The sequence below is a fragment of the Catharus ustulatus genome, chromosome 1, assembly GCF_009819885.2.
Source record: "Catharus ustulatus isolate bCatUst1 chromosome 1, bCatUst1.pri.v2, whole genome shotgun sequence".
NCBI classification, from domain to species: domain Eukaryota; kingdom Metazoa; phylum Chordata; class Aves; order Passeriformes; family Turdidae; genus Catharus; species Catharus ustulatus.
Window position 1 is genome coordinate 163,427,564 of NC_046221.1, and position 15,276 is coordinate 163,442,839.

Here is a 15,276-nt window from a genome sequence, read left to right on the forward strand (position 1 = left end):
CGGTTCTGTTACTAATTGCACGCGGGTCCTCGCTGCGAACGACAGAGCGGCTTATATTCGTGTGCGGCTTATCTATGGACAAAAACCGAAATATTTGCCAACACCCAGAGATGCGGCTTATAGTCAGTGCGGCTTGTATTCGTGAATTTACTGTAATCCCGTGGGCAAGGAAGAGAAGACTTTTTCGGTGTGCGGGATGTCTCCAAATGGAAGAAGTGGTGAAGTGCCTGTCCTGGGAGATCCAAAACTGAAAAAGCCCATGGTCCTGGAATTCGAGTTGTAGATGATCTTCCATGAGGAGAAGGGAATGAAGGTCTTGGTCTCCAGAGCTCCTTCCAAAATGAATGCTTTTGTGACCTTTTTGTGGTACGGTTTGAGAATCCATCTGGGGAGGAGAGTTTGTCAAGTGTCTACTGGCATGTAGTTGGTTTTTCAGAGCCATGATCGGGAGGGCATTGGCTTGTCAAGGCCTCTGGCATAGCAGATGATGGTGTTGTGGCACGTTCTGCAAGGTCATGCTTCAACTCTGCTTCCTGTGCAATTCTTCTGAATACTGGTGGGACATATGTCATAAGGAAATTGTTCTTGCCCTTTCCCTGCTGAGTGAACATCTTCTTAAGGCCTCAACCCTGTGCTGGATGAGGATGTGAAAGACCTTGAAATTAAAAAGAGGGAGAAGTGAGGGATGGAAGCTGGAAAACTTTATTGAGGGGCAAGATAGAGGAGACAGGAGAAAAAAGTGGAAGGCATGTGGGTTGAGTTGCAATTGGGCCAACTATCAGCCAAGGTGCATTGCTTGCATGAGGCTATTGCCAGAGCCCCAAGCTATTGCAGCAAGTGCCCTTCGCAGTTGTAGCCACCCCTTCTGCTGTAGCAGCCCAGACCTCCCAACCCAATGCCAAATCTACTGCCGTAGCCAAAGGCATAGCCAAATCCACCAGAGATGGAGTGTCCCTGGGCATTGAGTTCACTCCCAACAGCAGCCGAGGAAGTGGATCTCACGAGATTGTTCTGGGGGAAGGAGGTCATGATGGGTCCTGGCAGGGTGACCAGCACATTGAAAGGGTCAGTAACGACCCTGGAGTTCTGGCATTGCAGGGCACAGGGCTCGTTGCAGCTGTTGGCCAGCGGGATGGTTCCACAGTGGAGGCTGCTGTGTGGCTGTGGGGAAGTATGAGGGCTGCTGAGGCTGAGCGTTCTGGAAGAGAGAGTCCAGGGTTGCTGGAGTAGTAGTGTTGGGGGCTTTAACCTCACTTGGTTTTCAACAGTGGAGGAGAAGGTGTCAGGAGAAGAGTGTGAGGGAGAGAGCCTCTGGGTCAGCTTATATGCTGGTTGTCAGACAGCCTTGTCGTAATGCCTTGGTGCATTTTGCAGGACAAACTTGCTGGCTGGGCCAACCAGATGAGTCATGATGTGGGTCGTGTTTTTCTTCTCAGAAATCTGTAATTTCATGTCAAGCTCTGGAGTTGGTGTCAAAGACTGAACTGTCCAAGGTGCTGGAAAACCCAGTCTTGCTGACTATGTTCGTGCAGAAGGGAATGAAGCAAATGCACTGCAGAGTTCCTGCCTGATTGCATGATGTTGTTCCTATTTTTGAGCGGGGAGATGGTTAGGGAATCCTACTGGGAAGAGAGTTTGTCAAGTGTGTACTTGCAGAGAGGGATATGGAGAGAGCCATGGAGAAGAGAGATTTGTTGTGTCAAAGGTTATGGTGTAGTAGGTGATGGGCTTGTGTCAATCGCTGCTTCCCATGCCAGTCTTGATTGTTAGTGGAGGTGATGTGTTTTGTAAGAAAGGTGTTGAGACCTTTTTTCATTCACTGCAGTGGTTGGTTTATTCCTGGCACTGTGTTGGTTGAAGAGGTAGAAGCTTTGGTATTGAGAAAGAGGAGGAGACACGTCAGGCTTTGATGCAGGAAAACTTTATTGAGGCAAAAAGAAAAAGAAGATACAGAAGAAAGTATTTGAAAGGATTCGGTCTGAAGTAGAAGTAGGGTGACCATCAACCCAGGTACTCTGTTTGCAGGAGTTGTTGCCAGAGCCCCAAGCTGCTGGTATCAAGGGTGATGCTGAGGCCCCTTAGCAGTTGTAGCCACCCCTTCTGCCATAGCAGCCCAGGCCTCCCAGCCCATAGCCAAATCCACGACCATAGCCAAAGCCATAGCCAAAGCCACCAAATCCACCAGAGATGGGCTGTCCCTGGGCATTGAGTTCGCTACCAACAGCAGCCGAGGAGGTGGATCCCACAACGGTGTTCTGGGGGAAGGAGGTCATGATGGGCCCTGGCAGGGTGATCAGCACAGGGGAAGGGTCAATAATGACTCTGGAGGTCTGGCATTGCAGGGCACAGGGCTCGTTGCAGCTGTTGGCCAGCGGGGTGGGTCCGCAGGGTCGGCAGAGATCGTTGCAGGCCATGGGTGTGATGTGGAGGGTCCCTGGAAGAGAGGGGAGTGAGGCAGGGCAGGACTGTGGTGGTTTGAGAGGTGGTGATGCCGGAGGGGGAGGGATTGTGGAGGCTGTCGTGGGTCTGTGGGGAGGAGTGAGGGCTGCTGAGGATGAGGATGCTGTAAGAGAGGGGTCAGAGATGCAGAAGGATGGGCATGGCTTTGGGACTCACCTTGTTGTTGGCACCAGAGGAGAAGGAGTGAGGTGAAGTGTGTGAGGGAGAGAGGCTCTTGGCCGGCTTTTATGCCGGTCCTGGATGGGCGGGACAGCCTTGTCCCATGACCTTGGGGCATTTTGCAGGCAGCCATTCTTGCTGGCCCAGCCTGGTGAATCATGAGGTGGGGAGTATTTTCCTTCCCCGAACTCTGCAATTCTATGTCTTTCAGTTGAGTCCATGTCAATCTGACTTTGGTGGTGACTTTGAATCGAGACTTGGTCTTTGAGTGGGTTTAATTATTACATTTGTGTAAGACAGGGCTGAATAAGCAACCAGAGCCCTGGAGATTTGCAGTGTCATCAGTGATGTCATTTTGTGGCACTCGTGTGCTGTGGTTTGTCTGTGCCTTGTGTAGGATGGTCTCCTTGTGTGCCGTTGGATGTCCATCAGTCGTTGTGTTGCACCCAAGAATGCAGTGGGCACTGCTGAAGTCCTGGGGAGGTCACTGCATAATAGCTTGGAAAGATCACAGTGCCTGGCAGCATCTGATGGACCAAAGAGAACTCATGGCCTTTAGTCTTGAATGGGATAAAGGGAGAGCATCTGGAAAAAGAGAGGTAATTCAGGATGAACTTGTTCCAATGACCCTTCTGGAATTCTCAACTCTACATGATAGCGTACTCTGTCATTGAAATTTTATTCCTTGACCTCATTAAGGAACCCTTTAAACAAACGAGAAAGTGGTGCTCAGGCAGGTGTGTGACATCAGTTGTCTTATTCCACATTAAGGTCATTTGGTTTCATACCTTGTATCATTTAAGGCTGAACATTGTGTTCCTGTGAGCAAGACCCAATACTTAGTAGCTCTGATCTGCAACATCATCTTTCTTTCCCTGTCAGGGTGCAGGTGTTCATTTTTGGAATTTTTTTGTTCCATGTCCTTCTCTGGAGTCTGTGTCCATGTGACCATGGTGGCAGCTTTTAAATGCACTGATTAGAGGTGAAAGACTGTTGTTGATGGTGCATGTTAGGATGGGGTGAAGATGTTCCCAAAACTTGAGAGAGGTGTAGTGTCGTTATTGATGTCACCCTGTGATAGTGGTGTGCTGCAGTTTTTGTGTGTGTTTTGAAGTGGGGTGCCATTCCCTTCCAGCCATGTCAGGCAGGTCTGGGCTTTGCAGGTGTTCTGGGGCTGAGGGGGTGCTCCTTGCAGTGCATTCATTACCTGCCTACCTTGGCTCCATCTCTTCTACCCAGTCTACATGCCAGGCCTTTCTCGATGGAGATGGGAAAGCAATTCCTGAGATTTATGAAGGTCTCCCAAGCTCCCCAAAGCCTAGTACCGGTTGATCCACAGCAGTTGTCTCAGCTGGGCCCAGCACGGTCCCACTGCGGGGTCACACAGTGCCGCGCTCTGCCTGAGATATGGAATGGAAAACTGCTGAAGGATGAGGAGAACAAGACAGGTGAGGAGATACTAAAGGAACCTGGCATGTTCAATTTTCAGAAGAAGAGGATTGACGTTGTTGCATTCTGGAATTGTCTGAATGGAAATCGTTTAACACCAGTCTTGTCTCCATTTCCCCAAGTTATAGAGAAGAGAGAATGGACTTAAGTTTCCCTAACGGAGGTTTAGGTTCCCATGAGGGAACTTTTATTCAGGAAAATGCAGGATAACTAAGATACTGAAAGGGCTGGAGAATGTTTGCTAGAGGAGAGACTGGGAGGGCTGGGAATCCTAGGAGACAAGGAGTGACCATGGGGGGTCAGCAATATATGAAAATCCCTGATGGAAGGGAATGAAGTTGGTGGAGTGCGTATATTCAGACTAGTGTAACCATGCAGGAAAAGAGAGCAAGGACACAAGTGCTAAGAGAGGGAATTGCATGGCCAAAGAAGGGAAGAACTTTTCAGTGTGAGGGTGGACAGAGAGCAGAAATGGTGGTGGAGTCTCTGTTGTGGGAGAACCAAAGCTGAACTGTCCATGGTTATGGAAATCCTGCACTTGTTAATTTTTCTTCAGCAGAGGGGAATGAAGAACTCGTACCCCAGAATTTCCACCTAAGTGGGATGATTCTGTGACTCTGCTGAGAGAGTTGAAGAGTCCTGCAGGGAAGAGAGTTTGTCCTGTGTACTGCTGTGGATCCACTCTACCAGAACTGTGCTCAGGAGAGCATTAATGTTTCGAACGGCATTGGTGTAGCAGGTGATGGGCTTGTGCCATGTTCTGGAAGGTCCTCTCTATGCCATGCTTCCTGTGCTAGTCTTGCTTGCTGATGGTGACATATTTGATAAGAAATGTTTTGTGTCCCTTTTCCATTCACACCATTGGGCTGGCACTGTATGAGGTGAGGATGCAATACGATCGAAATTCACAAAGATGAGGAGACAAGTCAGATTCTGATGCAAGAGAACTTTATTGAGGTAAAAGAATTAAAAGGCAGCGAAAAGAAGTTGAAGGGATCCAGTGTGAAGTGCAAGTAGGAGGATGGTCAACCAAGGTGCTCTCTCCATAGCCGTAAGCTGGTGCTGCCAAGGGCCTTTAGCAGTTGTAGCCACCCCTTCTGCCGTAGCAGCCCAGGCCTCCCAGCCCGTAGCCAAATCCACTGCCATAGCCAAGGCCAAAGCCAAAGCCGCCAGAGACGGCCTGTCCCTGGGCATTGAGTTCGCTACCAACGGCAGCCGAGGAGGTGGATCCGACGACGGTGCTCTGGGGGAAGGAGGTCATGATGGGTCCTGGCAGGGTGACCAGCACAGGGGAAGGGTTGATGATGACACGAGAGTCCTGGCATTGCAGGGCACAGGGCTCGTTGCAGCTGTTGGCCAGCGGGGTGGGTCCGCAGGGTCGGCAGCTGTCGTAGCAGGCCATGGGTGTGGTGTGGAGGGTCCCTGGAAGAGATGAGGGTGAGGCAGGGCAGGGGTATGGCGGTGTGAGGGGTGATGGTGTGGGGTTGCATAAGGGCTGTGGGGAGGCGTGAGGGCTGCTCAGGCTGGGGCTGAGCGAGTGGGAAGAGAGGGACCAAGGGTGCAGGAGGAGGAGGGTCGGGGCTTGAGCCTCACCTGGTCTCAGGTCGTAAAGGAGAAGGAGTGAGAAGAAGTGTGTGAGGGAGGGAGGCACTGGGTCAGCTTATATGCTGGTCCTAGAAGGGCGGGACAGCCTTGTCCCAAGGCCTTGGGGCATTTTGGGGGCAGCAGGTATTGCTCAGACTGGCTAGTCATTGTGTGGTGAGTGTTTTCCTCCCCAGAATTCCATAGTGTCATATCCTGCTCTTGAATCTGTGTCTATCTGACCGTGGTGGCATCTTTAAAGTGAGACTTGGTATTTGGGAATATTTGCTTGGGATATGTGTGTCACAGCAAGTGGAATATGCAACAAAAGTCTAGAAAAACTAGGGTGTTGTCACTGCGGTAGTTTTGTGGTTCTTGTGTGGTGTAGTTGATGGATGTGGTATGAAGAGGGGCTCCATTCCATCGTAGTCATGTCAGGGTGATCTTTGGAGCTGTGTTGTGAATGGCAAGCTGCGTCTTCCGCCATGGTCATTCTTCCTTGGAAGTGTGAGTATTTGAGACCAACGTCAGGTGTTGATTTGTGCATGTCAAAGGCGTTTGAAGACATGAGCATTATTTTGGAGAGCTGGGGTGTCATCACTGTGGTCTGGTTTTAAATATGGTTTTGGATTTGTGGATGTGATGCGAAGAGGGGCCCCAAACGACCCCAGGTCGTTCAGGCTGGTCTGGACTTTACATCTGTGCCAAGTGTGAGCACCTGGATTCTTTCATTGTACTTGGGCAGTGGGAGAGTTGTCTCCTGAAGAAGTTGGTAGATGATGGCAGGGCTGAGGCAGTTGTTTATCTCACCAGTCAGAGAGACCGGGATCCTGAGAGTTAAAGGAATCTCCTGCATTTCAAGAGTGGGAAATGAGAAGTTGTGCATCTGGAGAGGAATTGCAGTTGTCCCTGGGTCCTACTGATGGCTGAGAGTGTGGAAAGTGGCTTTGCTGAGCATGACCGTGTAGTGTTGGTAGAGAACAAAGAGACAACAAGATCACTATGAAGCCTTAGTTGAAAAGGGATCATCAGTGCCCAAGATAGATTTCTGACCATTCTTGCCATGAAGTTGGGAGACGAGACCCATCCTCCTTCCGAGCAATAATGGGCTCTTATGTGGTGCAGTTTGGGCTGTTTTGGGCTCTCCTTTGGAAGATGTCCATGGACTTAGTGAAACATAACAGGTTCATGGCCAACAAGATTGTGAGGAGGCTGGGAGATCTGTGAGACTAAGAGAACTGTGACTCCTAGGAGGCAAGCATGGAGAGGGACATGCCATCAGTGTGTGCAAATCCCTGATGGTAGGGGATGAAGATGAGGGATCAGAGCCATCCTCAGTGGTGCACATGTGAAGGATAATAGGGCAACAACACAAGTGAAAATGGATTTAATCCCATGGGCATGGAAGAGAAGACTTTTTTGCTGTGTGGGATGTCTCCAAATGGAAGAAGTGGTGAAGTGCCTGTCCTGGGAGATCCAAAACTGAAAGTGCCCATGGTCCTGGAATTCGAGTTGTAGATGATCTTCCATGAGGAGAAGGGAATGAAGGTCTTGGTCTCCAGAGCTCCTTCCAAAATGAATGCTTTTGTGACCTTTTTGTGGTAGGGTTTGAGAATCCATCTGGGGAAGAGAGTTTGTCAAGTGTCTACTGGCATGTAGTTGGTTTTTCAGAGCCATGATCGGGAGGGCATAGGTTTGTCAAGGCCTCTGGCATAGCAGATGATGGGCTTGTGGCACGTTCTGCAAGGTCATGCTTCAACTCTGCTTCCTGTGCAATTCTTCTGAATACTGGTGGAACATATGTCATAAGAAAATTGTTCTTGCCCATTCCCCGCTGAGTGAACATCTTCTTAAGGCCTCAGCCCTGTGCTGGATGAGGATGTGAAAGACCTTGAAATTAAAAAGAGGGACAAGTGAGGGATGGAAGCTGGAAAACTTTATTGAGGGGCAAGATAGAGGAGACAGGAGAAAAAGGTGGAAGGCATGTGGGTTGAGTTGCAATTGGACTAACTATCAACCAAGGTTCATTGCTTGCAGGAGCTATTGCCAGAGCCCCAAGCTGTTGCAGCACGTGTCCTTAGCAGTTGTAGCCACCCCTTCTGCCGTAGCAGCCCAGACCTCCCAACCCAATGCCAAATCTACTGCCATAGCCAAAGGCATAGCCAAATCCACCAGAAACGGACTGTCCCTGGGCATTGAGTTCACTCCCAACAGCAGCCGAGGAAGTGGATCTCACGAGATTGTTCTGGGGGAAGGAGGTCATGATGGGTCCTGGCAGGGTGACCATCACAGGGGCAGGGTTGATGATGACACGAGAGTCCTGGCATTGCAGGGCACAGGGCTCGTTGCAGCTGTTGGCCAGCAGGATGGTTCCACAGTGGAGGCTGCTGTGTGGCTGTGGGGAAGTATGAGGGCTGCTGAGACTGAGCGTTCTGGAAGAGAGAGGCCAGGGTTGCTGGAGTAGTAGTGTTGGGGGCTTTAGCCTCACCTGGTTATCAATAGTGGAGGAGAAGGTGTCAGGAGAAGAGTGTGAGGGAGAGAGCCTCTGGGTCAGTTTATATGCTGGTTGTCGGACAGCCTTATCGTAAGACCTTGGTGCATTTTGCAGGACAAACTTGCTGGCTGGGCCAGCCAGATGAGTCATGATGTGGGTCATGTTTTTCTTCTCAGAAATCTGTAATTTCATGTCAAGCTCTGGAGTTGGTGTCAAAGACTGAACTGTCCAAGGTGCTGGAAAACCCAGTCTTGCTGACTATGTTCGTGCAGAAGGGAATGAAGCAAATGCACTGCAGAGTTCCTGCCTGATTGCATGATGTTGTTCCTATTTTTGAGCGGGGAGATGGTTAGGGAATCCTACTGGGAAGAGAGTTTGTCAAGTGTGTACTTGCAGAGAGGGATATGGAGAGAGCCATGGAGAAGAGAGATTTGTTGTGTCAAAGGTTATGGTGTAGTAGGTGATGGGCTTGTGTCAATCGCTGCTTCCCATGCCAGTCTTGATTGTTCCTGGAGGTGATGTGTTTTGTAAGAAAGGTGTTGAGACCTTTTTTCATTCACTGCAGTGGTTGGTTTATTCCTGGCACTGTGTTGGTTGAAGAGACGGAAGCTTTGGAATTCAGAAAGATGAGGAGACACGTGAGGCTTTGATGCAGGAAAACTTTATTGAGGCAAAAAGAAAAAGAAGATACAGAAGAAAGTATTTGAAAGGATTCGGTCTTAAGTAGAAGTAGGGTGACCATCAACCCAGGTACTCTGTTTGCAGGAGTTGTTGCCAGAGCCCCAAGCTGCTGGTATCAAGGGTGGTGCTGAGGCCCCTTAGCAGTTGTAGCCACCCCTTCTGCCATAGCAGCCCAGGCCTCCCAGCCCATAGCCAAATCCACGGCCATAGCCAAAGCCATAGCCAAAGCCACCAAATCCACCAGAGATGGGCTGTCCCTGGGCATTGAGTTCGCTACCAACAGCAGCCGAGGAGGTGGATCCCACAACGGTGTTCTGGGGGAAGGAGGTCATGATGGGCCCTGGCAGGGTGATCAGCACAGGGGAAGGGTCAATAATGACTCTGGAGGTCTGGCATTGCAGGGCACAGGGCTCGTTGCAGCTGTTGGCCAGCGGGGTGGGTCCGCAGGGTCGGCAGAGATCGTTGCAGGCCATGGGTGTGATGTGGAGGGTCCCTGGAAGAGAGGGGAGTGAGGCAGGGCAGGGCTGTGGTGGTTTGAGAGGTGGTGATGCAGGAGGGGGAGGGATTGTGGAGGCTGTCGTGGGTCTGTGGGGAGGAGTGAGGGCTGCTGAGGATGAGGATGCTGTAAGAGAGGGGTCAGAGATGCAGAAGGATGGGCATGGCTTTGGGACTCACCTTGTTGTTGGCACCAGAGGAGAAGGAGTGAGGTGAAGTGTGTGAGGGAGAGAGGCTCTTGGCCGGCTTTTATGCCGGTCCTGGATGGGCGGGACAGCCTTGTGCCATGGCCTTGGGGCATTTTGCAGGCAGCCATTCTTGCTGGCCCAGCCTGGTGAATCATGAGGTGGGGAGTATTTTCCTTCCCCGAACTCTGCAATTCTATGTCATTCAGTTGAGTCCATGTCAATCTGACTTTGGTGGTGACTTTGAATCGAGACTTGGTCTTTGAGTGGGTTTAATTATTACATTTGTGTAAGACAGGGCTGAATAAGCAACCAGAGCCCTGGAGATTTGCAGTGTCATCAGTGATGTCATTTTGTGGCACTTGTCGGTGCCTTGTGTAGGATGGTCTCCTTTTGTGCCACTGGATGTCCATCAGTCGTTGTGTTGCACCCAAGAATGCAGTGGGCACTGCTGAAGTCCTGGGGAGGTCACTGCATAATAGCTTGGAAAGATCACAGTGCATGGCAGCATCTGATGGACCAAAGAGAGCTCATGACCTTTTGTCCTGAAATGGGATAAAGGGAGAGCATCTGGAAAAAGAGAGGTAATTCAGGATGAACTTGTTCCAATGACCCTTCTGGAATTCTCAACTGTACATGATAGCGTACTGTGTCATTGAAATTGTATTCCTTGACCTCATTACGGAACCCTTTAAACAAACGAGAAAGTGGTGCTCAGGCAGGTGTGGGACATCAGTTGTCTTATTCCACATTAAGGTCATTTGGTTTCATACCTTGTATCCTTTAAGGCTGAACATTGTGTTCCTGTGAGCAAGACCCAATACTTAGTAGCTCTGATCTGCAACATCATCTTTCTTTCCCTGTCAGGGTGCAGGTGTTCATTTTTTGAATTTTGTGGTTCCATGTCCTTCTCTGGAGTCTGTGTCCATGTGACCATGGTGGCAGCTTTTAAATGCCCTGATTAGAGGTGAAAGACTGTTGTTGATGGTGCATGTTAGGATGGGGTGAAGATGTTCCCAAAACTTGAGAGAGGTGTGGTGTCGTTATTGATGTCCCCCTGTGATAGTGGTTTGCTGCGGGTTTTGTGTGTTTTGAAGTGGGGTGCCATTCCCTTCCAGCCATGTCAGGCAGGTCTGGGCTTTGCAGGTGTTGTGGGGCTGAGGGGGTACTCCTTCCAGTGCATTCCTTACCTGCCTACTTTGGCTCCATCTCTTCTGCCCAGTCTACATGCCAGGCCTTTCTCAATGGAGATGGGAAAGCAATTCCTGAGATTTATGAAGGTCTCCCAAGCTCCCCAAAGCCTAGTACCAGTTGATCCACAGCAGTTGTCTGAGCTGGGCCCAGCACGGTCCCACTGTGGGGTCACACAGTGCCGCGCTCTGCCTGAGATATGGAATGGAAAACTGCTGAAGGATGAGGAGAACAGGACAGGTGAGGAGATACTAAAGGAACCTGGCATGTTCAATTTTCAGAAGAAGAGGATTGATGTTGTTGCATTCTGGAATTGTCTGAATGGAAATCGTTTAACACCAGTCTTGTCTCCGTTTCCCCAAGTTATAGAGAAGACAGAATGGACTTAAGTTTCCCTAACGGAGGTTTAGTTTCCCATGAGGGAACTTTTATTCAGGAAAATGCAGGATAACTAAGATACTGAAAGGACTGGAGAATGTTTGCTAGAGGAGAGACTGGGAGGGCTGGGAATCCTAGGAGACAAGGAGTGACCATGGGGGGTCAGCAATATATGAAAATCCCTGATGGAAGGGAATGAAGTTGGTGGAGTGCGTATATTCAGACTAGTGTAACCATGCAGGAAAAGAGAGCAAGGACACAAGTGCAAAGAGAGGGAATTGCATGGCCAAAGAAGGGAAGAACTTTTCAGTGTGAGGGTGGACAGAGAGCAGAAATGGTGGTGGAGTCTCTGTTGTGGGAGAGCCAAAGCTGTACTATCCATGGTTATGGAAATCCTGCACTCATTAATTTTTCTTCAGCAGAGGGGAATGAAGAACTCGTACCCCAGAATTTCCACCTAAGTGGGATGATTCTGTGACTCTGCTGAGAGAGTTGAAGAGTCCTGCAGGGAAGAGAGTTTGTCATGTGTACTGCTGTGGATCCACTCTACCAGAACTGTGCTCAGGAGAGCATTAATATGTCAAAAGCCATTGGTGTAGCAGGTGATGGGCTTGTGCCATGTTCTGGAAGGTCCTCTCTATGCCATGCTTCCTGTGCTAATCTTGCTTGCTGATGGTGACATATTTGATAAGAAATGTTTTGTGTCCCTTTTCCATTCACACCATTGGACTGGCACTGTATGAGGTGAGGATGCAATACGATTGAAATTCACAAAGATGAGGAGACAAGTCAGATTCTGATGCAAGAGAACTTTATTGAGGTAAAAGAATTAAAAGGCAGGGAAAAGAAGTTGAAGGGATCCAGTGTGAAGTGCAAGTAGGAGGATGGTCAGCCAAGGTGCTCTCTCCATAGCCGTGAGCTGGTGCTGCCAAGGGCCTTTAGCAGTTGTAGCCACCCCTTCTGCCGTAGCAGCCCAGGCCTCCCAGCCCGTAGCCAAATCCACTGCCATAGCCAAGGCCAAAGCCAAAGCCGCCAGAGACGGCCTGTCCCTGGGCATTGAGTTCGCTACCAACGGCAGCCGAGGAGGTGGATCCGACAACGGTGCTCTGGGGGAAGGAGGTCATGATGGGTCCTGGCAGGGTGACCAGCACAGGGGAAGGGTTGATGATGACATGAGAGTCCTGGCATTGCAGGGCACAGGGCTCGTTGCAGCTGTTGGCCAGCGGGGTGGGTCCGCAGGGTCGGCAGCTGTCGTAGCAGGCCATGGGTGTGGTGTTGAGGGTCCCTGGAAGAGAGGGTGGTGAGGCAGGGCAGGGGTATGGCGGTGTGAGGGGTGATGGTGTGGCGTTGCTGTGGGGCTGTGGGGAGGCGTGAGGGCTGCTCAGGCTGGGGCTGAGCGAGTGGGAAGAGAGGGACCAAGGGTGCAGGAGGAGGAGGGTTGGGGCTTGAGGCTCACCTGGTCTCAGGTCGTAAAGGAGAAGGAGTGAGAAGAAGTGTGTGAGGAAGGGAGGCACTGGGTCAGCTTATATGCTGGTCCTAGAAGGGCGGGACAGCCTTGTCCCAAGGCCTTGGGGCATTTTAGGGGCAGCAGGTATTGCTCAGACTGGCTAGTCATTGTGTGGGGAGTGTTTTCCTCCCCAGAACTCCATTGTGTCATATCCTGCTCTTGAATCTGTGTCTATCTGACCGTGGTGGCATCTTTAAAGCGAGACTTGGTATTTGGGAATATTTGCTTGGGAGATGTGTGTCACAGCAAGTGGAATATGCAACAAAAGCCTAGAAAAACAAGGGTGTCGTCACTGTGGTAGTTTTGTGGTTCTTGTGTGGTGTAGTTGATGGGTGTGGTATGAAGAGGGGCTCCATTCCATTGTAGTCATGTCAGGGTGGTCTTTGGAGCTGCGTTGTGAATGGCAAACTGCGTCTTCCACCATGATCATTCTTCCTTGGAAGTGTGAGTATTTGAGACCGAAGTCAGGTGTTGATATGTGCATGTCAAAGGCGTTTGAAGACATGAGCATTATTTTGGAGAGCTGGGGTGTCATCACTGCGGTCTGGTTTTAAATATGGTTTTGGATTAGTGGATGTGATGTGAAGAGAGGCCCCAAATGACCCCAGGTCTTTCAGGCTGGTCTGGATTTTGCATCTGTGCCAAGTGTGAGCACCTGGACTCTTCCATTGTACTTGGGCAGTGGGAGTGTTGTCTCCTCAAGAAGTTGGTAGATGATGGCAGGGCTGAGGCAGTTGTTTATCTCACCAGTCAGAGAGACCGGGATCCTGAGAGTTAAAGGAATCTCCTGCATTTCAAGAGTGGGAAATGAGAAGTTGTGCATCTGGACAGGAATTGCAGTTGTCCCTGGGTCCTACTGATGGCTGAGAGTGTGGAAAGTGGCTTTGCTGAGCATGACCGTGTAGTGTTGGCAGAGAACAAAGAGACAACAAGATCACTATGAAGCCTTAGTTGAAAAGGGATCATCAGTGCCCAAGATAGATTTCTGACCATTCTTGCCATGAAGTTGGGAGACGAGACCCATCCTCTCTTCAGAGCAATAATGGGCTCTTATGTGGTGCAGTTTGCGCTGTTTTGGGCTCTCCTTTGGAAGATGTCCATGGACTTAGTGAAACATAACAGGTTCATGGCCAACAAGATTGTGAGGAGGCTGGGAGATCTGCGAGACTAAGAGAACTGTGACTCCCAGGAGACAAGCATGGAGAGGGACATGTCATGAGTGTGTGCAAATCCCTGATGGTAGGGGATGAAGATGAGGGATGAGAGCCATCCTCAGTGGTGCACATGTGAAGGATAATAGGGCAACAACACCAGTGAAAATGGATTTAATCCCGTGGGCAAGGAAGAGAAGACTTTTATGGTGTGCGGGATGTCTCCAAATGGAAGAAGTGGTGAAGTGCCTGTCCTGGGAGATCCAAAACTGAAAGTGCCCATGGTCCTGGAATTCGAGTTGTAGATGATCTTCCATGAGGAGAAGGGAATGAAGGTCTTGGTCTCCAGAGCTCCTTCCAAAATGAATGCTTTTGTGACCTTTTTGTGGTAGGGTTTGAGAATCCAGCTGGGGAAGAGAGTTTGTCTAGTGTCTACTGGCATGTAGTTGGTTTTTCAGAGCCATGATCGGGAGGGCATTGGTTTGTCAAGGCCTCTGGCATAGCAGATGATGGGCTTGTGGCACGTTCTGCAAGGTCATGCTTCAACTCTGCTTCCTGTGCAATTCTTCTGACTACTGGTGGGACATACGCCATAAGAAAATTGTTCTTGCCCTTTCCCTGCTGAGTGAACATCTTCTTAAGGCCTCAGCCCTGTGCTGGATGAGGATGTGAAAGACCTTGAAATTAAAAAGAGGGACAAGTGAGGGATGGAAGCTGGAAAACTTTATTGAGGGGCAAGATAGAGGAGACAGGAGAAAAAGGTGGAAGGCATGTGGGTTGAGTTGCAATTGGGCCAACTATCAGCCAAGGTTCATTGCTTGCAGGAGCTATTGCCAGAGCCCCAAGCTGTTGCAGCAAGTGTCCTTAGCAGTTGTAGCCACCCCTTCTGCCGTAGCAGCCCAGACCTCCCAACCCAATGCCAAATCTACTGCCGTAGCCAAAGGCATAGCCAAATCCACCAGAGATGGACTGTCCCTGGGCATTGAGTTCACTCCCAACAGCAGCCGAGGAAGTGGATCTCACGAGATTGTTCTGGGAGAAGGAGGTCATGATGGGTCCTGGCAGGGTGACCAGCACATTGAAAGGGTCAGTAACGACCCTGGAGTTCTGGCATTGCAGGGCACAGGGCTCGTTGCAGCTGTTGACCAACGGGATGGTTCCACAGTGGAGGCTGCTGTGTGGCTGTGGGGAAGTATGAGGGCTGCTGAGGCTGAGCGTTCTGGAAGAGAGAGGCCAGGGTTGCTGGAGTAGTAGTGTTGGGGGCTTTAGCCTCACCTGGTTTTCAACAGTGGAGGAGAAGGTGTCAGGAGAAGAGTGTGAGGGAGAGAGCCTCTGGGTCAGCTTATATGCTGATTGTCAGACAGCCTTGTCGTAATGCCTTGGTGCATTTTGCAGGACAAACTTGCTGGCTGGGCCAGCCAGATGAGTCATGATGTGGGTCGTGTTTTTCTTCTCAGAAATCTGTAATTTCATGTCAAGCTCTGGAGTTGGTGTCAAAGACTGAACTGTTCAAGGTGCTGGAAAACCCAGTCTTGCTGACTATGT

At 50.2% G+C, this 15,276-nt stretch overlaps 4 protein-coding genes across 4 annotated transcripts; all 4 read right to left on the reverse strand.

Annotated features, from left to right (window-relative positions):
- Positions 1–2,078: 2,078 nt before the first annotated feature.
- LOC117003021 (feather beta keratin-like) lies at positions 2,079–2,430 on the reverse strand. Its single transcript, XM_033072623.1, has one exon. The coding sequence runs from the start codon at positions 2,412–2,414 to the stop codon at positions 2,079–2,081; it is 336 nt and encodes a 111-aa protein (XP_032928514.1). The 5' UTR covers positions 2,415–2,430.
- Positions 2,431–5,143: 2,713 nt separating this feature from the next.
- LOC117003030 (feather beta keratin-like) lies at positions 5,144–5,470 on the reverse strand. Its single transcript, XM_033072636.1, has one exon. It carries the CDS (start codon positions 5,468–5,470, stop codon positions 5,144–5,146), a length of 327 nt encoding a protein of 108 aa, XP_032928527.1.
- Positions 5,471–8,910: 3,440 nt separating this feature from the next.
- On the reverse strand, positions 8,911–9,313 carry LOC117004224 (feather beta keratin-like). Its single transcript, XM_033074838.1, has one exon. It carries the CDS (start codon positions 9,295–9,297, stop codon positions 8,962–8,964), a length of 336 nt encoding a protein of 111 aa, XP_032930729.1. The 5' UTR covers positions 9,298–9,313; the 3' UTR covers positions 8,911–8,961.
- Positions 9,314–11,921: 2,608 nt separating this feature from the next.
- LOC117007315 (feather beta keratin-like) lies at positions 11,922–12,338 on the reverse strand. The gene has a single exon (XM_033080375.1). It carries the CDS (start codon positions 12,336–12,338, stop codon positions 12,012–12,014), a length of 327 nt encoding a protein of 108 aa, XP_032936266.1. The 3' UTR covers positions 11,922–12,011.
- Positions 12,339–15,276: the final 2,938 nt, after the last annotated feature.